Source organism: Hirundo rustica, chromosome 3, assembly GCF_015227805.2.
Source record: "Hirundo rustica isolate bHirRus1 chromosome 3, bHirRus1.pri.v3, whole genome shotgun sequence".
Taxonomy (NCBI): Eukaryota; Metazoa; Chordata; class Aves; order Passeriformes; family Hirundinidae; genus Hirundo; species Hirundo rustica.
In genome coordinates, this window is record NC_053452.1 from 34,010,170 (window position 1) to 34,032,513 (window position 22,344).

Below are 22,344 nucleotides of genomic sequence, written 5' to 3' on the forward strand. Positions count from 1 at the left end.
TATTCCTCTGTCTATTAAATCTAGTATTTAAATGGTAAAATTCAACTTTTAAGTCAAATAAATGACACTTTTGGGATTTATTCTTCATAGAAATTTCTCTCTCCTGTCACTACAGGCTACAAGTTACGTTTTCCTCTCCTTCTGCTTTACAACACATCTTATAGACAGAAAACAAAGAGACAGTGAAGACTAGGTGATTTGTTACAAGTAATTCCAAAAGTCTATTTCTGCCTTCCAGTTAATGCATACTGTTAGTTGGAAATGGAGCCCCTGCCTTTTCAGGTAAGGTTTTTGACCCCTGCAGATTTAAGAAACAATTATATTTTCCTCGGTATTCCTTAACATGGAAGCAACTTTTTCCCACAAAACGTTTTGGTTTAATAACCACGAGTTTCCTAGCTTTTAGCCAAAGGAGCAAAGAACATTACCCAATGGACTTACGGGTCCATCCACATATTTTACTGGCAAAGTAAGGCATTACTGCCAACCTCAGGTTCACATACAGGTCCCTCAGGTGTCAGAATTACATATTCTGACAATCAGGAGCCAGATCTATTGTAAGTTTTTGCAACAGTACTTGTTTCCTCTAACCAGAGATCACTCCCCAAAGCGGAAATTGCTTTTTTACCTGCCTGCATCAGCTATGCTGTAGTGCTCGAGGGACAAAGCTGTTCTGCACACAAAATGGAGCTCAGCAGCCGACTGGAATTTTAGCTAAGGAAGAGGGGCTCAACATCTAAATGTCTGCTGCCAGAAATGACAGTGGAAGGCAGGACACCCCTGGAGTGGGAACATCCTCCCTCTTGCAGCAGCTTTGTCCCAAGGACACATCCACAGCCTGCTGTGAACAGCGTCTTTTAAAAAGTGCTATGAATGGGAACTGCTTGTCTTTATAAAAACGAATCTTCTGGAAGAGAAAATGCAAATTTTTTTTTCCTGCTGCTCTCCAGCTTTTAACAAATGGATTTTTGTTTTGCTTTTGCTTGACAAGGTTATAGAGGAAGCTTATATGGGAAGGTTACTCTCGGAAGGAGCCTGCCGCCTTAGAAGCGGCCATTGCCTTCACCAGCATCCACTCGTTATCACAGGTTATCCCCAGGTCCGCGCGGCTCAGGCGTCCTTTCTGCCGAGCCACTTAAAATTTCCGTCCTTCACTGAACTCAAACGTGAAATGGCGATGCCGGGGGATGCTGTGAGCGCGGCCACGGACCGGGAACTAGCTAATTCTCCTCTGGAAACCAAGCGCCTTAGACGCACGGCCCGGGGCAGGGCAGGGGGGCCCAGCGGGGCCGTGCCGGGTCGGGTCCCCTGAGGCCCGAGGGAGCCACAGCAGCGCTCTCCGGCCGCCCCGGACATCCCCCTCAGGAGGCGGCCGGGACGAGGCAGGGAGCAGGCACGGCACGGGCAGCCCCCGCAGCCCCCGCCCGGCCAGGCCGCGGGGCGGGCCGGGGCAGCGCCGGGCACGCCGGGAGCCGCATTCCAGCCCGCATTCCCGCGCGGCGCGCCGGGAGCTGTAGTCGCGGCCGCGCCGCTCCGCTCGGGCGCTGGGGGCGGGCTGGAGCGGCTCCATTTTGCGCCCGTCGGCGGGGCTGCCCGGCCGTCCCGCGGCCCGGCCCGGCGCCAGGCAGGGCGCGGCCCGCCCCGGCGCTTCTGCCTTCCCTCCTCCTCCCTTCACTCCTCCCCGCCCGCCGCCGGCACCGCCGCCGCCACCGGGGTGGGGCCCGCGCCCGCTGCCCCCCGCGCCGCCCGGCCCCCGCTGCCGGCCGCGGGCTGAGCGCGTCTCCCGGGGGCGCGGCCCCGTCCCTCCGCGGCGGCGGCTCCATGGTGCCCGCCGCCCCCCGCCGCCCCGCAGCAACAGGCAGGACGAGGAGGAAGCGGCCCCCGGGGGTCCGCACCGCCCCGCCGCCGGCCTGAGCGGCGCCGCCGCCGCAGCGGGAGCGACCGAGCGGGCGGGGGGCGCCCGCGGGCCGCCGGCGATGGCGAACCAGCTGGTGATCCTGAACGTCTACGACATGGTGAGCCACCGGCACGGCACGGCGCGGCTCGGGGCGGGGGTCTCGGCCCCCTCCCGGTAGGGCGGCGGCGAGGAGTGTCCTGACCTGCGGAGGCCAGGGCGACCGGGAAACTTCGCCTGCCCTTCCCATGCCTGTCCCCGCGGGAGCTGGATGCGCGGGTGGCGGAGCGAGCGAAATAACGAACCCGGGGAGGGGAGGGAAGGGGCGGGGGGGCGAGGGCGGTGATTTGGGAGGTCTGACGATTTCTACAGCCCCTCTGTGACCTGCGACAAAAAGTTTGCCGAGCTGGGTATCCCAGTGACAGGTGGATCCGCTCCCTGTCGCGGGGAAAACTTTCCCTGCCGTGAGCGTCCCTGGACTGTGCTGCTCCCTCTGCTACTGCCCCACAGCTCAGCAGCGGGGAGGCCCTGCCTTTCTGCTCGCGAAAACCAGAAAAGGGTCCAGGTTTCCAGGAGAATGGTAGTTCGGGATATCCTCTATCTCTGCAAGGATAAGTAGCTTTTTAGCACAGTGTCAGTAAGGTGATTTTTTTCTAGACCATATATTTTTTTTAATAGTTTTGTTATGGCTGTGGCTTGGTAGAAATAAAAGGACCACTCCAGCTTGATTTGCAGCTGTATGAGCTCACCTTCCCTCCCTCCTGAATAATCTTTATGTGGCACCTACAGCAACTCTGGTATTGTCTTACGTTCAGCTGGAAGCTGCTCAAATGCCATGGTAACAAATGAGGTGTAAGTACCTGCATGGAGCAGGAGGTTTGGATAAGTAATAAGAAAATATTATCCGTTAATGGGTTCCAGTCGCTGGAAATTAGAACAAGTGACAGCAGTTCTCTGACCAAGTTATGAGTCTACTGATCGAGGGACAGTAAGATGGAGAACTAGCTTCAGGTGACAGTGGTTGTGTTACTTAGCTTATTTTGGATAGGCTTTCCTACCACCACCATTTTAAAGTGTACCTTCGCTGTTCTGAAGGGGTGAAGGTATATAGTGTATTGTGAGTGACTGCTGGAAGTGAGAAAATACAGTTTGTTTTGCTTGGGAACAGTCACATTCAAATGCTAAAATGTTTAATGGCAATCAATAGGGAGCTATCTGGCTTGAAATCAAATATATTTGCAATATCATAACAACTAGCCTGATTTTTGTCACGATTTTCTTTCACTCTAATACTTACCTTAGAAATCAATGTCCCTTTTTGAGGGGATTTTTTGCCCACTCCTGTGTTTGAGCTCCCTCTCCAGTAATTACAGTCTTTTACTTCGACTTTGGTTTCCTTCATTATGGACAGTGAGGGGCGACTGGAGACAGGAACAGTCTGTTCACTGTGATTTTCTGAGAGATGGGAGGAAAAACAAAAAGGGTCTGTGCGCACCTGGTTGAGCTCATATGTGATGCTAATATGAGAAAAAGTCACAGTGTGCCTTAGTTATACTAGACTTGAGAAGGGTTTGATGCCCTGTCGCATGCATATATATGACTTCTCTGGACTACAGTGCAAATTTATATACTGGGAATCTCTTTTAGCATAAAGAAAGATGGTTTTACATATATTAACTATAAATATTTGTACAGAGAAAGAAGTAGGACTTCGGTTTCGTGACTCTTACATAAGAATATCTTTGAAGTCAAGGCTTGATGCACTTCTGACTCACCAAAGTGGAAGACCCACTGTTCTCACAAAGACTTGCTTAATTGTGCAAAGTGGGCACAGGCAGGCTGTGAAACCTTAACAGAGTGGACTGACTCCTGTGTAAATGCCTGCCTGGAAAGTAGTGCCATGGCCTCTAAGAAAGTCCATTCTCGCTATGATGGTAGCACTGGGGGTGTGACTTCAGCGTGCTGTTTCTTTTTCTCTTGTGATAGTCTACTCTTTCATTCACATCCTCCTTTCTTTTTCCTCCAGAGCTGAATTGCTGGGATCAGTTTTACTCCAGCCATCCTAGGAAGGTTGGCAGTCGACATGAGGGAAGCAAGGAAAAAAAAACAACAGGAAGGGTGTACTCCTAAAAGCTAGTGTCATATTTTTCCTAAGGACATGTTAGGGACTGTTGGTTATCCTGTTGTTATTACTGGGGTTCTGCCTCTCTTGAGAATTCACACAGCCTCTGAAGTCACCATCTGTGGAAGGAACTTGCTCTCCAAAAGAAGCAGCCAAACACATTTATTTGCAGATATTTGGTTACATGTAGGGGTGACTTTAATGGTTGAAGCTGCACATCACCACAGATTATACATAGTATAAGATGAAACCACTAAGGAGAATATTTCTATTTCCTGCTTCAGTCCCAATTGTTGTTTTGTAGTGATATGTACTTTATTTGACCATTAGAGAATCATTTTTCCTTCAAACTGATGAGAAAAACACAGGTTTGTGTGATGTCTGAAAGATACTGCCTTCATCAAACTCCTCTGCTAAACCACATCTCAGTCCATTTGAAAGTTGTTTGAAACCAAAGCCTCGCTTTCATGTTGCCTAGCAGTTTTTACTGCTTGTACAACAGCCTGCTGAAATCAATGGTACTGCTTTATTTGGGGGCACTAGGAGTGGGTGGGAGAAGGGAGGAGTCTCCTGTAATAGCAGTTTTGAAGTTCGGTTTTATTCACCAAACCATACCGACGGTGTATTTGAGGCATTAGCGGGTTTGCTCTTCGCTTCTGACATTCCATGTCACTTGGAAGTGGGTTTGGGATTATTTTGTAGTTTAGGGTTTTTTTGTTTCTCTTTTGGAGCAAGAGACCATTGTTATTCACCTGGTTGACAGAACCAATGTTACTATTATAACGAACAGCTTTATTTTAACCAGAACGCAAACTCTGGCTTAATTTCCCAGGCAGCTGCTTAGATATGTGGGGGAATACTAAGTGACCTTGCTGCTGTTGGAACTCCTCATAGGAGAGAGTTGGTTGTTTTTGGAGGACATACCCTTCCAATGTCCTTAGTGCTTGAAAAAGCAAAAGTCTTTGATGCGACCAGAGTGTGAGGGGGGTGCGTGTGTTGTAGAAGAAAGTCAACTTTCAAGCAGTGGTAACTTTATGGAGGGAGAGAAGCTTAAGGGTGTATTTACGTGGTACAGTTCATGCCTTTGAACATCTTTTATGATCATTAAAAGGGTAGGGTGAAGGCTTTGATATATTGTGTTTTGAGAACTGGAGTGCTTTATAGTTTCATTTTAACTAACTGCTATTTTTAGGAGTCGAGGGTTTTTTGTGCCCAAGTAGTATCCTACTTTTTCCCTTGTCAAATAAGGCAATAATAAGCTAAAGTATTAATGTAAATGAAACCTCTGAAGATACTTTTGAAGCCCTGGGAGTAGTGTTTTTCTTGTAGTGATATAACTTTATTGTGCACGTAGAAAAATACTTCTCTATTATTTTCCTTATGATAGATTAAACCTGAAAGCCTGTTTTACAAGACTGACATATTGCAAAATATTGAGGGTATGGGATTGCAGCATACTACTATGGCAAAATCCATATCAAGACTAAAGGGAATCCAGTTTGTGTAATGGAAACAAGGATGTAGCACTTGGGATCAGTTTGGGCATGTTACTGAACCAGTGAGCTATACAGATGTAATTTAATTTACAATCTTATTTTGTAAGTTATATATAATCTTTCCAACTGCAGCCAAATTCAGCACTCTTTCTTGCATTTGTCCTGCATTTCTTCCTTCAGTGAGATAAGGCATTTTGTTCAGTGAGTAAATGGGACCAACCTTCCAATTGCTCATCCAGATTAAGTAATAATTAGATATAATTACTGTTCCTAGGGGGAAAGTAATTTTGCCTCATTGAAATTCTTTTATCTTCAATTAACCTATTCTGTTCTTACTGGAAATATGAAGCAAAGTGCCAGCTTGCTTCAGGCACTTCTTCCAAAGCTGCTGACTTCGGTTTTCTTTGCCACCAGTGCTCCCTTTGTGCAGTGCAGCGAGCCCCGAGTGTTTAGGTAGCACCGGTAAGAGGGAGCGCGTGCTTGGATAGGAGCGGGCTGTGCTGAATACCCTGTCGGATCAGCTTTCCATCCCGTTCATCTGCTTCTGTGGGGATCAGTGAGAAGGCTTGGTGATTCACTTTCTCTCTCCTCCCGATACTTTGCGTTTGGTTTCTTGGGGTTGTGAGTGGGGAATACCACCAATACTTTTTTCCCCTCATTTTTTTCTAATAACCAACTAGGCTTTATTCTATTCTGCTGCATGTGAGGTATCCTGTGTAAGTTTTGTTCTGTTTTCAGAGAGCAGCCATAACCTTGCTTGGCATTAACAGATCCCATGGGTACGTGCTATGTAGGTGGTTTGGAATGCAGTAGCCAGGTTCTGAGTTTTCTGGCTACAAGTGCCCAGGAGAGGGACAGACTAGAGCACCAGAGACCCTGTTTAGCTCAGTTCTAGGCTGGGTTCATTTGGATACACCTTCCCATTAGGCAAACGTACTTTATTCCAACGATAACAAACTGTACGTTGACTGTCCCTACGGCTTTGACTATAAATAAATATAAACTTGAAACTATTTTGAAACGATGAGCTGGTAAACTGGGATAGGAAGGGCTTCAGAACTGGAACGCATTTATGTTGCAGTAGCTCTTCTGTTTTCATGGGGAGTTTGATTTCACCTCGTGAGCAGAATCCCATTTTTTTATGCTCACAAACCCACTAAGATGAGTAGTCTTCACATCCTTTTCCTTTCTTGCCTCTTCGTGCTCTCCCCATCTTTCTATACAGAGTAAATTAATGCAGTGTATTTCTGGATGTAGTTTGTTCATACAGACTTGCTCTCTGCTCTTTTCTGGGGGGTGAAAGGAAGGAACTGCTGAACCCTTTAAATAGACTAAGGTGATGATTTAGTGTAGTCACCCATACCCCACAAGCTAACATAGCACTACACTGATAAAGCCAGAAATTAAAGTAAATTGTAAAGTTTAGTCTTATGTAAAGTTTATCCATGGATCACAATTGAACTTTAAATAAATATAAGGCACAAAATCTGCCTTCTCTTAATTCGCATTGACAAAATTTCCCACAGCTGGCTTGTCTGTTTGTAACTATTGGCATGACATGCTCTTTTTGCCATTTAACTTGTCTTTGTTTTTATTAATAGCTTGTCAACCTGAGGTTTAGTGTATCATTTTTATTGGGAGACAGAAAGCTTACATGCTGTAATGTTTGCAGTGACATTGTAAATTACACACTGACTCCAGCCAGCAAATCTTCAAGTGTGACACCTGCAACCTTTTACGTTTTTATCATCGGTTGTGCTGCATAGTGGCTTTGCATCAGAAAACACTTATTATGTCACCAGGTTGTGTGAAGACAACTTCTTTTTTTCTGCCTGCTTGCTAAACCAGTATTAATTTACCAGAGGTACTACCTCAGCCTGTGTCCTGCCTGCCAGTTGACTATTTGAAGTCTGCATTGTAAAAGCTCACAGAGAAGCTCTGGGAAGAAAAAAAACTGTTACTGGAGTAATTGACAAAATAAAGCTTTCCTTGTATTTTCCTGAGGTTTTTCTTGCTAGCCAATTTCAGTTTTAAGGACACAACTGAGGCACTTTTTTTTTTTTTTTTTTTTTTTTTAAACTTTGTTTCAGGTTCCTGCTCAAATTGTGTCACTTGAAATCTTTTAATGCGTGGAGATTGATTCTTTGAGGGTGGTGATGTAGACAGGGAAAGAGTACTTTGAGGTTTTCCTTTTCCAGAGTTCTACATCTTTGGGGTCTTGAGAGTAACAGTCAGCTTCTGATAGACACTTGCTGCTTCTGCACTTTCATAAAAGAAAAGGGAAAGCACTAAGGGAAGTTTCCTTTCTGTAGTATTTTTCCCTTTTCTACAAAAATTCCACTTCTGACTCCTTTTGCAATGCGTCTGCTTTTTGTTGGCTACAATACAAGTGATATGTTGGAAACAAGTGTCAGACCTGTGTAAAGGACTTAAACCTCATGTTTGGAGCCCCATGGATCAGCAGCCTGGAGAGAGCTTTCTCTTGTATGGTGATCTCTAATTGAGTATTCAAAGACAAAATATAATAGGGTAATTTCAGTCCATCTCTGAGTATGTCTTGTGCTCATCTGTTCTTAGGCAGGTGTGGTCATTACTATTAATGACAGTCTGTGAGTGTATCTCACAGTCCTACATTCTGATGTACTTGGAAGGAAAATGTGCTCCTTAAAATTACAGCGATTTATTCTAGAATGTATTCCACCTAATGGCAAACTTTACAACCTACAGCTTGTTGACAAACAGAAGGTTGATCTGGATTTCTCCCAGGTACAGACTCCTTGGCTGACAAACTTTGACGGCACTAAAACACTGGAATAGAACCTAATGGAATTAATCGACTGCGTACAGCTGGGAAATTTTAGTGACATTCTGTTCCCATAAAATGGGTTGTGCAGTTTCCACTTTGTGATAGGGTTTAATACTTTGTGATAGGGTTTAATGCTTTTGATGTGGGGGACAGTCTGTTCTGAGAAGATAAATCTGTACTGCAAACTAACTAGAGTTTTGGTTTGGTTGTTTTTTTTTTCCTTCTTTCCTTTTAGTATTGGATGAATGAATATACTTCTTCCCTTGGAATTGGAGTGTTTCATTCAGGTATAGAGGTGTATGGCCGAGGTATGTACAAGAAAAGTGTAATTTACTTTTTGTTTCAGTAATACTGTTATTTAAAAAGCATTTTTCAGGTAGTGAGGGGAGCCTAGCTCTTGAAACCTGTTTATCTTTTTTCTCATCTATTCTGCCTCTGGAAAAAAAACCTTGGACATGAATAATCTGGTAGCCATTGTGCATTCTTTTGTATAAAGCTATACAACTATGAAAAAGTCTGCAACTTATTCAGACAGGACAAAAATCTTTATTTTAGGTTTGGAAATACTTAAAAAAACCTATATAAAACAAATGTGTGCTTTGTGTAAGCATGGTTGAATCTTTTCCTCGGTTTTCTGTCAGCACTTAGTGCAAGGAGTTAATTTTTAACTGCAGGAACAGTAATCTGTTGCAGAGAAGCACCTAAAAGTGCATGATGCTCAGGAAAAAGTCTATTCGATTTTGGTAGGTTGGTTTGTTTTAGAGACAGTTTCTTTCAAAGGCAACCCATGCATGCTGTTCATAAAAGATGCCCTTGTGATAAATAACAGCAGTGCTTTTCAGTTGGCTAAATAGGTTGTGCTTGGCTGCTACAGCCTCCTGGTCTGTTCAGACCACTTTGAACCTGCATTGCAGCCAGAAGGTGTTTTTGTGCACACCACACCACGGGGCTCAGGTCTGAGGTGTTTCTGCCCAAAGTATAATGACACTGCAGGGTGATGGTGTTGCTGAAAGTAGTCCAGTTAAAGAAGGAAAATCTACTGCAGTGGGTTTTTTTAGGTTTGTTTTTTTTTTTTTTTTTTAATGTGTTTGGAGGTGAGGGGAAGGGGCAAAAGGCAGGACATGCACTCCAAAGACCAAACTGCCTGAAGTTATCTTAAACTGTGTTTCAGTCACATTGGATCTGGTTTTGCAAGTGTTACCAGAGCAACAAATTGACAAAATACAATGCTTATTGTTAAAACTTTTTTTTTTTTTTAATTTGTTTTAATCTGGCCCAGAAAGACCTGACTCTTGGCAGTGCTGTGCCTGAAACCCAGTTTTTGAGCCATGCCAAATACATGTGCCTCCCTTCCTGTTGGGATTATAGCAGCTTTCTCATATAGCAGGTCATGCCCCTGCTAAAACAATGACTTGCATTTTTCAAGGCACATCAAACCTTTTATTTATTAACCTGTTGTAAAAAAGATTATCTGCAAAACTGAGTGCTAGACTTGGGTGATGTGTTAGGAGTTTTGAGGAAGGGAAGTGTGAAGTCATGCTGAAAGCTTTTTATTACACTCTGGGTGCGGCATGCTCTGTTATCATAGAGACACAGACGGAAGCTACAGCACACCGTGATACTTTCATGTAGCATGAGTGCTTAAGCCAGCAGATGCTGTGTGCAGACTTGAGATGCATGCACTGGTTCACTTTCTTATTATGGTAAAGAACTTGTGACAGTTTAACTCTAGGAAATCAGAAAATTTAAAAAACCTATTAGGCCCCTAGGCACTGCCACACTGAGGACTGTAGTGTACACTTGAACAGAAGTGCCGTCAGACCTCTGAGAATGCAGTACTTCAAATCCCCAGTTTAGATGTAAGTTGAATTCTAAAGACAAGTATGTATAAAGATGTGCAATTTAACTTGTAAATGCTCACTTATACAATGAAAACAATATGGACTTACTGCAAAGTTGTTCAAGTTAAACCTGTACACTGCTGTAGGAATTTTCCTGTCAGTTTTTACTTAGGCTGAGTAGTAACTGACAAAACTATTAATTTCCAGCTCATTTCATTTGCTCCCCATGTAAATAATATGTCTGATTGCTGGCTTTAGATCTTTGTGAAGTCACCTTTGAGTCAGTGAGCTCTGCTGTTTTTACTGTCATCAGATTCTGGTTTTGTTAAATCTGAGCTTTCTCTTTCAGAATTTGCCTATGGTGGTCATCCATACCCTTTTTCTGGAATATTTGAGATTTCACCAGGAAATGCTTCTGAGCTAGGAGAAACATTTAAATTTAAGTAAGAAAGATTGCCTATTTTCTTGCTCTTTGGGAAAGTATATGAAAAAGACAAGTTGTTGCATTTAGTTTTGAGGATGGAATTGTACAGGATTTCTGACTTTCTGAGAAATTCATGTGTTTGCATAGAAATGAAAAACAGAGGTGACGAGACAATGAAGTGTCTACAGCCAAGAAAGTTTTTAGCATACCATTAAATTCCTGAAATGCATACAAATTTTGAGTACTTATGGCTAACTCTTATTACTCATACAGCATAAGAAATGCAGTAACTTTTTCGAGGTGGGTAATCAGCAAGGAAACATTATCTCTCATGAAAAAGATGAAAGTGATGGTATAAAATGGAATAGAAAGAACCTTTGTTATTTTTGGAGAACAGAAAGATCTTGCTACCCACCAGTGAAGTGACTTGAGCAATGTATGAACAGTAGTCACCTATATCATGGGAGCCTGATCACCTTCTACTTTCTATTTCTCTTCTAGAGAGGCTGTGGTTCTAGGCAGTACTGACTTTATGGAAGATGATATAGAAAAAATAGTAGAAGAGCTTGGAAAGGAATTCAAAGGAAATGCTTATCACCTAATGCACAAAAACTGCAATCACTTTTCTTCAGCTTTATCTGAGGTAAACTAACCCAAAGGCCTATAGAGAGGTGGCTTTACAGGTGGCTACAGAGCATCCTCTCCTTCTAGTCCTTTGTAACGTTTGGTTTCTTTTTCAAATTACTGTCTCTGTTGCCTTGGGAAAATGTCATAATTTTTCAGGTTGCATTTGTGCTTATGTCCAAAGCACCAGATTTTGCTGCTAAATATTGTTGTCATACATAGCTTGTGTTAGAGCAGAGGTACATTCCTAAAGAGATACCTAGTAAATAAAGTATTAACAGGATTTCAAAATAATTTTAGTTGTTTCAGGAGTTGCTACTGAAGATAGAACTACATGCTATTTTTAGAAGATTATTTGTATTTCTCCACAGAACCATCACACTGTAAATAATTTCAAAGTTATGACCTAATGTTAAAGACTAGCAAAGGTATTAAAGTTACCCAGATAATGTTACTCTTCTGCTTGAGGGGCTTTTGTCAAGTTACTGCTCTGCCAGCACCCATGTCCTGGTCATGTAGATACTTGAGTGGTGGTGTAGAGTATCTGACCGAGGAGTCGAACACGCTTTGCTTTTCCTCCTCGGCTTTGTTGTAACATGACCAGTTTGCCAATATGATTGAATGCCTGATCATTCACATGTGTATCCACACAAGGGAAAGGGTCAGGAACAAGTAACCCAGGACAAAGAGGGGAATGGAAACTTTGATTTTCATCGATATTTGACAATCTCTGCTTGCCAGAATTTATTCAAATGTTTCATTGACACACTCCAAAACAAGGATGGCTATTTCTCCCAGGTGAACTTTCATACATTTTAATTGGGCTTTTTTCCCAATGTGTACTTACTGTATAGCCTGTGTTTTGTGTAGACTGATCTTCCAGTGGTAGTGGAAAATTTTATTGAGATGATGATTCATGTGCAATGCTCGTACAAGTAAGTAGGGTGAGGCACTGACGAAGCTGCAGTTGGTGTGAAATCTGGCCTATATGGCCAGAGTTTCACCATACTCTTCAGCTGCATGGTCATATTGTTTCAGTTATAGGTCTTGTCCTATTTAGTGTTCAAATTGACTATAAAAGTGGGTATAATTGCAAGTTAAATGCTGCTCAGTTACGGCAGAGTAATGCTCATGTTCTCCAAATTTGCACTGTAATACCAGAAGTGAATGTGGAGGTAGTTAAATAGCTCACTCCTTGAATAGTGACAACAAAATAATTTAATGACTGATATGCAGTAAAAATTAGTGCTTAATGCAACTATATAAATTTTTGAGGAGTTGAACTGAGTTGTGCATTGTACAGTTTCTCTTGTTCCAGTGAACCAAAGTGTGTGCTTGGCCTGTGTTGTAGGATAGTGACGTCTTGTGGAAGTTGTCAGAGGCCACCACAGTAGAGAGCCTCGGCTGTGTGTGTAGCTCCATACAACTGTGGTATTGACACTTGATTTCAAGTGCTTTTTTGTAATAGTAGGGTTTCTCCTGCAATTTCTCTTTCTGAGGAATTAGCACTGAACAGAAACCATAGCTTGACTAATTTCTGTGCCTTTTATAGAAGTTATTCAAAAAGAGTGAGAGGGTTAGGCTTTTAGGACTTCTAAGAAAATCATAGAACCAGCCATGTGTCCGGCTTTCACAGTGGAATATAGGTGTCTTTATGGGACTTGGAATGCTGCCTTTACTGATGGAGAAAGTTGTCATAATGCAGCTAACTTGCGTGCTTCTTGACTGGCATTTGTGATATGTAAACTAAGGTTGCTGCAGCTTTTGCTCTTTACTTACAGTACTGCAGCTTCATTACTGCTGAATCCAGGAAGCAAATTAACCCTTTCTTTTTCCTTCCCCCATAGATTCTCTGTGGAAAAGAGATTCCACGATGGGTGAATCGCCTTGCCTACTTCAGCTCTTGTATACCCTTCCTCCAGAGCTGCCTGCCAAAGGAGTGGCTAACTCCTGCAGCCCTCCAGTCTAGTGTCAGCCAGGAGCTGCACGATGAGCTGGAGGAAGCTGAGGATGCAGCAGCATCAGCTTCCTTGGCAAGCTCTGCATCTGGGTCTAGAACTGGACGCCACACCAAATTATAAGTCCTCCTCCAAAGTAGCAAATGGTTTGAAATACTTCAAGTTTGATCTCTTCAGCAATTGACTTCCTGACAGAACATGAGAGCCAACTCTAGAACACTGTTTTTATATGCAAAAAAAAAGCTCTCATCAACCCCTGTTTCAGCTCAGGATTATTTACGTAGTGAAAGGAATTGCTGAGAGAAAAGGGAATGATTTTGTGTGAAGCCACCCTTTTCATTTTCACCTGTTTGGTAGACCTGAGTTAACTTAACATCTTGCATAAAGCAGAACTTAAATTATTTGTTTACAGTATTGTGTACTGCTGTTTACAAGTCCTGTAAGGACTCCTGCTACCATGGAAGAAGAAAGAATTTGAGTTTGATTTAATTGTTGGTACAAATCAAAAGCAGTGGTATGATGCCCTGGATGAACTTTCCCCTTTGTTTTCAAGATTTAAGGCAGGAGAACATTAAATTGAGGAATGCCAGAAACTGCAGAATACTATATATGTGAACAGGGTACTGTGCACTTAAAGTGGCTGATGTAAACAGGTAGAGTCCATGATGTAGGGAGACTGGTTTGGTCTAAAATCTGTTCCTAGAAGTATGACCTCTACATTAATGAAACTGTGGATTTTTGCACATATGAAGGGAAATTTCTATCTCATTGCAATGCACATCAATCAATTTCTTCTTTTTTTTCAATTCAGCCATGTAGTTTTCATCCTGTCTTGTGTCTTTACTTGCAGTTTACTTCAGGATTTAAACACATGAATATAATCTGCTAGAAGCATCAACAAATCTTTCATTTCTTTGCTTTACTTGATTTCAAACTTGTGTATATAAGTTAGTACTTGTATTCCTTTTGTTTGTTTGTTTCATATAGTTTGGAATCGTGTAAAACAAGCCATTTATGGTTGGGGAATGGCCTTTGCTTCCTGCTGCTGATTTTGCTTCATTTGAGTTTGTAAACATTTGTCCTTCTTTTTTGAGCTATAAATTACTGCCTAGTTGTGCATATCTGCACAAGTGATAGAAAAAATCCTAATTTATTTTCCCACGGTCTCTATCTGTGGCATTAACTTTCTTATCAGATGTAATGAAGAAAAACCTGAAAATTGCTTATGCACCTGCGTGTTTACACAGCAGAACCCACTAATCTGCACACGTAATTATATCTGAAGGTAAGAGATATTATTTTCTAAAACACAGAAGTATGTTTGCTGGTAGATTATAATTAGAGCTAAATTATAATTAGTGATCAGAATATATAATGGAATGCCTTATTCTTGTTCATTTACCAAGAGAATTAATTGTTCTTCCAATCATTGGTGTAAATTAGTGAGGTTCTATTGTGCACATGAGGCTACAGTAGCACAAACATGAAGGAGGTGAGCTTGAGTATTTTGTAAGACTTGCTGCCTTAAACTAACAAAAACCATACTATCCCTAAACCGATCAGCTCACAAAGAAGTGTGCATTAGTGGAAATACGAATGATTCCTACAGGCTTTACTTACAGTCGTTTGCTGGGTTTAGTTTTTCTGTTGAATGAAATACCGACTCTGCGGTTTCTGCTGTTTAAAAGCAAAAAAAAAAGTCCTCTTGGGAGGCAAAAAACTTCATGTTACGAGTGCTCCTGGCCGTGGGTAGTGGTGCCACTGAACCCTACGGGAAGGTGCAGTAGCTGTATCGTAGTAAGAATTCTTATGGTTGCCAACTCCAACTTGTGTTAGAAACAAGTGGAAGTTTTTCTGCTGCCACCTGGGTTGAATCCTTCATCCGACAGACTTTAGGTTTTCGCTTATCTTCTGTGATGCAGTGTAGTACAGAGAGAGGGACACTCTCAGTTCTGAAGTGAGACTTTCTGGAAAGAGTGAGATAGTAGTAAAAGTCTCCATAACTGTATTTTGGTACGTGTTTTAATAATCTCTTCTGCCAAGTGGGAAATGCTTAAGACTGGTGAGTCTGTCACTAACCTCATTCTCTGTTTGATCTCCAGAAGCTGGATATACTGACCCTCCCTGTTGAGTGCTTTCCACTCTGAATTTAAGTTCTCCTTTCGTGCTTTCCACTCTGAATTTGAGTTCTCCTTTCCCTCTTTTCCCCTGTAGTGAAAATGATTATGGTGGTCTCCAGTCAACTCTCAAGCATTACAGACCTGAATCTCGCATTACTCACAGCTCAGACAACAGGCTGCAGACAGGTCACTTTGTCTCTGCTGTACAGCTGTGGTAGTAATGTGACTAAGTCTCTTGGCCAGGGCAGGTCCTTTAATTCAGCTCAGGGTTGAGGCCACTGATCTAGCAAAGTACTGTAGCTTTTCCTAGACTTTAGGAAAAATAAATAGAATGAATTTTCATTGCTACCTTTTATGTACCAAAATCAGCTTTTTAGGCTTCTGATACATCCAGAGCGCTAGGTCACAAATCTCTACACCTTCATTAACACACACAATTACAGCATGTACAATGCAAGACCGTGACAGATCACAGCACAGTTTTTATTTAGAAGTAAAACTAAGACTATTTTTTATAAAGCAGACTGGAAAGTTTGTAACAAAAACATTCATTTTATTGGTAGCTGTACAGGTGAAAATACTGTCTTACGCTCCATAACGACTTTTTGTTGTTTGTTTTGAAACCATCCGTTTGTAAATCCTGTGAGGAAACTGACACCTGAACCCTGAAGGTTGTTGGGTATTGTATCAAAGCGAGCAGTACTGTAACTTCAACTGTGTGCTGTCAGCTCAGCCTCTGCTGGATGCCTGCAGGAAGTCACCCTGCCAGTGGTTACTCCAATTTGTTAGCAATAGAGCAAGTTACCTTTCACCAGCATTACTGCCAAGCAGGGATTACTTTAGTCTACTAATGACCACACTGTGCTAGGACTAGAGCACTTCAAAATGCTGTGAGAAAGCTGGACACCTGTGGAATCTTTTCCATCAAAACGGGTAGAAAAATATCACCACTTCAGGGTTCTGCTCTGTTTACTTTCTCATTCTTGTTTAATTTTCTGTGAGATAGTACTTTTGATATGTATTACATTGTTTAACTCAGTCATTTTATTTGAATGCCATTTTCTGTTCAGCAAGCCAAAAAAATCCAATGTACTGTCAGTGTGCACCGGTAACTTCAGAGTGGCTTGATGAAAAAACAAAACATAGTTGCATTACTTCTAAAATTTGCAATGCAATTCTGATCACTATTGATAGATGATAATTTTCACTGTTGGAAGTTGGTTAGAAGCTGAATATCCACTGATGCATTTTTTGTAAACTTGTATTCAAGTTTACTACATAGTATTTGTATAAAATTCAAAGAATTTTGACTTTTGTTACCTGTACATGGCAACAAGTTGTCTAGCATCTTAAACTTAAATCCATCAGTTTATTAAAAATACTTTTATAAAAAAAAAATTGGCTCTGTGTGTTACTCCCCCTGTACCTACAGCTTGTTTTGGCAGTGCCACCCAAACTGATGTTTGGTTTTGAACAATGGTTTTGAAGGACTGTGAGACTATCCAAGGGTTCCCTGTAGCTGAGCTTTAGGCTGTTAGGCTGACATGAGCATCAGGCGCTGTGGTTTGGTTTGTGTGAGGCATCTTCCCCAAACGTCCCAAGCTCTGGCACAGAGCTGGCAGCAGCCCTTGAGGACATACTTTGCCAGCACTGAAAGGCGTGGGAATCTGCAAAGGCAGATGAGCGCGTGTGTTTTAACAGCAGACAGATTTCTCTGCAAGTTGAGGGCACTGATAAGTGGGAGTGCTGTCCTGTGGCTGTCCCTACCCATCTCTCCCCGCAGCTGGGAAAGGGATGTGCTTTGCCATGTTGTGCATGCTGAGCAGGACATGTCCATGCTAGTGAACACCGGCTAGGGCATGACCTGTTGGAGAAGCTGCCCAGACACGGATGTGTTCCCTTTTCTGTTTCCCTAATCACCAGCAAACCTGCCAAAAGAGTTTGAGCAACTTGTAACCTATTGAAAGGAAACCTGACAATAGTTAATTACTTAAAACTAATGTGCGTTCCAGATGAACTCACTCTTGGCATCTAGTGGCCAGGAGTGCCTTTCAGCTTCTAGGAAGGTGATCAATACACAAAGTACCTTCTCCGTTGTTTGCTGGTGGGTGAGTGGCTGTGTTTAATGGAGCTGCTATTGAAGAAAAGAGAAATGTTCCAAATGAAATTTTATTTTCTAAAAGTTTCTTCAGCCATACAGAAGTATATGACAAATTTGTCACTGGAACAGCTTCACAACAGGCAGAGGTTTTCTACGGCTGTAGCACCTTAGTCTAATCACTTCCCAAGAATAAATCCATTCTTTCTCCGTGTTTCATTCTTCTCAGTGCAATGGAAATGGCTATTAGGCAGTTCCTGACTTTGTCTGAAATCCTGTGGTTTGATCTAAATCAGATAATAAAAAAACTTCAAACTTGTCAATGTAACAACTTCTCAGGGAAGCCATGGCCATGGCCATGGCAGTTCTTTGGAAAAGCAGCTGTGCTCCACTGGTAGCTCCCATTCCTGCTGGGCTGGAGTAGGGATTCAGTACTTTTCACATGATCTGGTCCATTAAAATTAGCATATCATGAACTAAACCAGGATCTAGACATAAAGAAATGCAAGATTCTTCACTGGCATAGTTTTAGCTTGCTTTGGGCATGACAGGCTACATCTATCTCTGGGTCTCCATAGAGAGGGACATTGCTCATACCAGAGTGGCTCTTCACCCCATCCATCTCTGAGCAGCAGCCTGGGACACACAGAACTAAGGGAACACCATTCCTTCGGCAGGTTTAAGATGGGTGGTCAGCAGTTCTCCTGGTCTTTTCAAAGTTGTTGATCCTGGAATCCTGAAAGCAGCAAGCCTGCTGCAGGTGCTGGTTACCTGCTGTGCTGCTTCCAGACCCTGTGTTTGTGTGAAAGGAGAGAAATCACTGCTAGTGTCTCCTGAACAAAGTGAAGGTGAAGGAGGGGCTTCATGTGTGCCCTGCAGGAGCTGTGGTCCATGGGCTTTGACTCATGATTTCTTTTTAGGCAGCTGTTTTTACCTCTCTATCCCATTTCATATTTACATGGCCTGAAACAAGGCACCCAGATACAGAACTTCAGGAAGCCAGGACTGTGTTGCTGAACTGTTCCTGCTGGGGCTCACAACAGCTTAGCAGGAGAGTTCGGAAGGGGTACAAGCCATCGTGGATTAAGAGAAGCCTTTCCCACACCCATGATGCCAGCCCTGCTTGCTGCCTCAAGCAGCTGTGGGGTAGAAGTGTGGGGGTTTTGAAATGCACCCCTTGGGTTCTGCTGCAGTCCCAGTGTGGCCCATGGTCAGTATGGGGTCCTCCTTTATGGTGAGACAAGTGATGTGAATCGGACAGCCCCTGGCCAAACAGGGCACAGACAGGTTTTTATCAGGCTCCAGTGAAATGTGTCCAAACTCCCTCACCGGGAAGGGATGTGGGCAGAGGAGACCCTCTGTTCCCAGAGAGTGTCTGAGTGACGTGGCAAATGCTCCCTCATTCTTCCCAAGTCGGAATGTCATTACTGTTAGCTCAAGCAGAGCCAGGCCTTTCCTCCCAGCATAAGTATAAAGCCCTGTTAAACCCACCTAATGACAACACAAATCATGTTGAACAGAAAATGTCTTGTGTTCCCTACTCAGGCTGCAGAGGCTTGAGGGTTTTGTCCTGGTTTTCCCATTCCTAATTTGCCAGTGGGAAACGCTGCCTTCCTCCAGCCCTCCCAGTGCCAGCACACAATAGCTGCTTGTGTTTTTTTGCCTGGAAGGAATTGCTGAGCCTTTAAATAGCTGGAATTTGGTTTATTTTTCTTCTGTACTTCAGCTCATTCATTACTCAGTCATAGCATCCTAAAAGTGAAGATTTCCAAAAGCATTGGCATTTGCCTCCTTTGGTTTGGTTTGGTTTGGTTTTTTTTCACCACAAAAAGATGCTCTGAATCCTTAATTTCATGCACCAGCCTGGTGTTAGTGTTACTAACTAATCCTGCAATGAAGTGTCAGCTTCCAACAAATTAATTCACATGCCATTAGGCAAACATGAACTGAGTAGTGAGGACTAGCAAGAGCTGATGGCAGTGTAGCTGGCTCAAATGGAACTGTAAAGGTCAATTATTTTTTATGTCAGAGAAAGTTGGAAAGCACTGTGGAGGCTGTCCGGACTTGCTCTTCCCTCCAGCACTCTGGAGTCAAGGGCAGATAAACACCTCAGGAAGTGCCCAGCTTTTGTGGATGCTCTCACCTCTGCAATTGCTTTCTTTAAGCTGCTTTGCCCTTCCAGGAGCCTCGTGCCTTCTGTGCATTTCAAGAGTTCTAAAGGAAGGACAGACTCCATGGCCCAGAGCGCTGCCTCTGCCCGTGGTTCCCTGCACAAACGCTCCCCCAGTGAAATGCCACCCCGACTGCACCCAGGGATGCCATGCTCAGCCCCTGCTTTTGGAGAGTAGGGATGAGCATGGCATGGGAACCTGCAATGCTTCCTTCAGACAGATGGGCGGCCTCTAGCACCTCTCCAGCTGGCACTGAGCTTCAAAGGTGTATTGATTGGTGCTGATATTGCTGTCGCCAAATGAGAAAGGCTTTTGTACTAAATAAAATGTATATTTATTGATAATAAACTAATACTGCAGAATTAAACCAAGTACAAAATGGAATCTGTTCAGAGCTTGACTACACATCTTCCTAGTCCTGGCCTGTGGCACGACCTATTTGTACAGTACTTCCAGAGCAGTCAGCTCCTGAGAGTCAACTTTTTCTCCCTCAGTCTGTCCCCTGCAGATGTTCAATTTCCTAAATGGCCTCTGAGGATCTGCTTTTTACCTGCAGACCAGGTAATGCTATTGGTCATGGCACTCTTCCCTGACTGTGTCGTGAGCTGACCTATGCTTCTTCCTTACCATCTGGGGAGCTTAACTGAGAATGCAGTTCAAAGAAACGCAACCAAAAGAGGCAGCTGAGCCTGGGTCAGACACGTCCCCTCTCTCTGCCCAAACACACAGACAAAACAGTTCTTGAAGACTGTGACATAGGTTTGTGGCTTCTTAAGGAACACCACAGGGAGCAGAACCTTCACCTGGAGAGCAGATATTTCTGGTAATAGCTAGGAAGAATTCCAAGAATATTTGTAAATCTAATGCAGTGCATATAGGGTTTTATTATAAATACACATCTTCAACAAGTTGACCTATAGGAGTATTCCAGCAGCAGTGGAATAAGGAAGTAAACAAAGCATGTGAAATAAGTGGGTTGGGGGTCAAAAAGAAAGGGACACCTGCACATTCAAAGCTAACCACAAGTCCTTCCATCACTGCTGAGGCCTGGGAATGATACAGGGGTTGAAAGAGGAGCAAAAACATCTACAGACCCTTCCTCCTTCTGCCTTCCTCTGGATGCAGGACAAGCTGCCCTGACAGACAGGATGAGGTGGGAGGAGGATGTCAGCAGCCAGGAGAGACACTGAGGCTGCTGTCAGTGGAATGAGCTGAAGCCTTTGATGGGCTTGTCCATCACACAGCGATGAGCAAAGCATGTGCATGTGCAGACTGAGGGAAGCCCATCCACAGGGGCCAGGGAAGGACAATCAGGTCAGCTGTCTTCTTTCCTATGCATGCTGCCGGTCGTTTCTTGGTTTCCATGGAAACTGGCTGCTGCAGAAATGATGTTATGAAAATTACTTCGGAGATTTAAAGCTGACAGATTTGCTTTGCTCTAAAGGGAGCAGAGAGACTCATCAGTGTATTGCCCTGTGTGTGTTGTGAAAGCGGTTTCAGAGAAGTTGCAGGTACCCCAAGACAGCCTGCACCACCTGCCCTGTGTCACTGACAGCCTGTGCAGCCCCAAACCCCAGCCAGGGGAGGAGGTGGAGGAGGTGGAGAAGGAAGGAGCAGACTTCAGATCGCATTAGCTCCCTACTGGTGGGTACAGCTCACTCCAGCACAAGAGGCAGCGCTGTTGCCATCTCTGGGGGCAGACATTTACTGTTTGCCCTGCAAAGTCCAGGCCAGCATCAAGCCAGCAGATGCAGCAGCAATGTGTTGATTATGTGGTGAGATATCCAAGAGGCTGCAAGGAGATTGTGCTTCAGCACCCTGAGTGAAAACAGTGAAGGCAGCAATGGTGGCTTAGGGACAAGGGCAGCCACTGTGAGGCTGCCTGTCCCTCTTACCCAGGTACTGAGCAGGGGACTCTTTATTCAGTGTTTGCTTTTGCACATCGAGTGGTCCAACATCAGTCTTGTTGGATAGGCCTACTCTTACATAAGCTGCTCTCAGAAATACATGTATTATTTAACAAACCAAGGTCATGCCTCGCTTAGAAGCTCTGTAGCAACAAAGCGAGCCAGTCTTGGATGGAATAATTGGCACAAAAGCATGCAGAACTTAAAACGCTTAACTCTCCCTCCATATTATTAATTACTCAATTGAGTTTCATTTGGAAGGAGTCCATTAAAGTATAAAGAAGTGTTTAACTCAACAAGAGAAACTCCACAGCCCAGGTCAGACAATGAGGTGGAGGGCTGTGGTCGATGGTTGGGACCGGTGCTGTGAAGACCAGCTGTGCCCACCACAGCAGGGACGCACATCTCGCATGGGAGGAGGCAGGACAGAGGTGTAGAGCCCTGTGCCTGTTCGGCTTAATGCAGTGCTTGCACGTGCAGGTAATAGCTTCAGCAGAAAACAGCCTTGGATAATAATCAGGCAAATCACAAAGAACATCTGGAAACACATGCCAGCAGGGTGGAATTCATTTCTAGCATGAATTTCGATGTTTCTAGAAGTTGATCCAACATTTTACAAAAATATTGTCAATAGCACAGAAATGCTGAAGGCAGCCAAATCAGTCACCAAACTTTTTTTTCCCAAGTCCTGCAAATGACAGTTGATCATAGCAGTATCAAACAAGTGTTTGTAGTTGAAAAGTTTCTTGGTGCAGTGAGAGCTACATGATCCCGGTATCTTCCTGTGAATATTTTTCTGCATCTCTGAGAAATCCACTCAAAATGACTACACCAGGTTACCCGTAACCCCATTTCTGGAGAGACGTCCTCAGCAAGGCTCTAC

The 22,344-nt window shown here is 43.5% G+C and overlaps 1 protein-coding gene across 1 annotated transcript; it reads left to right on the forward strand.

Annotated features, from left to right (window-relative positions):
• The first annotated feature begins 1,927 nt into the window (after positions 1-1,927).
• DESI2 (desumoylating isopeptidase 2) lies at positions 1,928-16,681 on the forward strand. Its single transcript, XM_040058797.2, has 5 exons — positions 1,928-2,015; positions 8,554-8,626; positions 10,509-10,602; positions 11,085-11,226; positions 13,055-16,681. The coding sequence occupies exons 1-5, from the start codon at positions 1,977-1,979 to the stop codon at positions 13,286-13,288; spliced, it is 582 nt and encodes a 193-aa protein (XP_039914731.1). The 5' UTR covers positions 1,928-1,976; the 3' UTR covers positions 13,289-16,681.
• The last annotated feature ends 5,663 nt before the right edge of the window (positions 16,682-22,344 follow it).

Coding starts and splice junctions, on each gene's coding strand:
- DESI2 (XM_040058797.2), top strand. CDS start 1,977: ATGGCGAACCAGCTGGTGATCCTGAACGTCTACGACATG. Junction 2,016..8,553: donor TCCTGAACGTCTACGACATG/GTGAGCCACCGG, acceptor CTTTCCTTTTAG/TATTGGATGAATGAATATAC. Junction 10,603..11,084: donor GGAGAAACATTTAAATTTAA/GTAAGAAAGATT, acceptor TTTCTCTTCTAG/AGAGGCTGTGGTTCTAGGCA.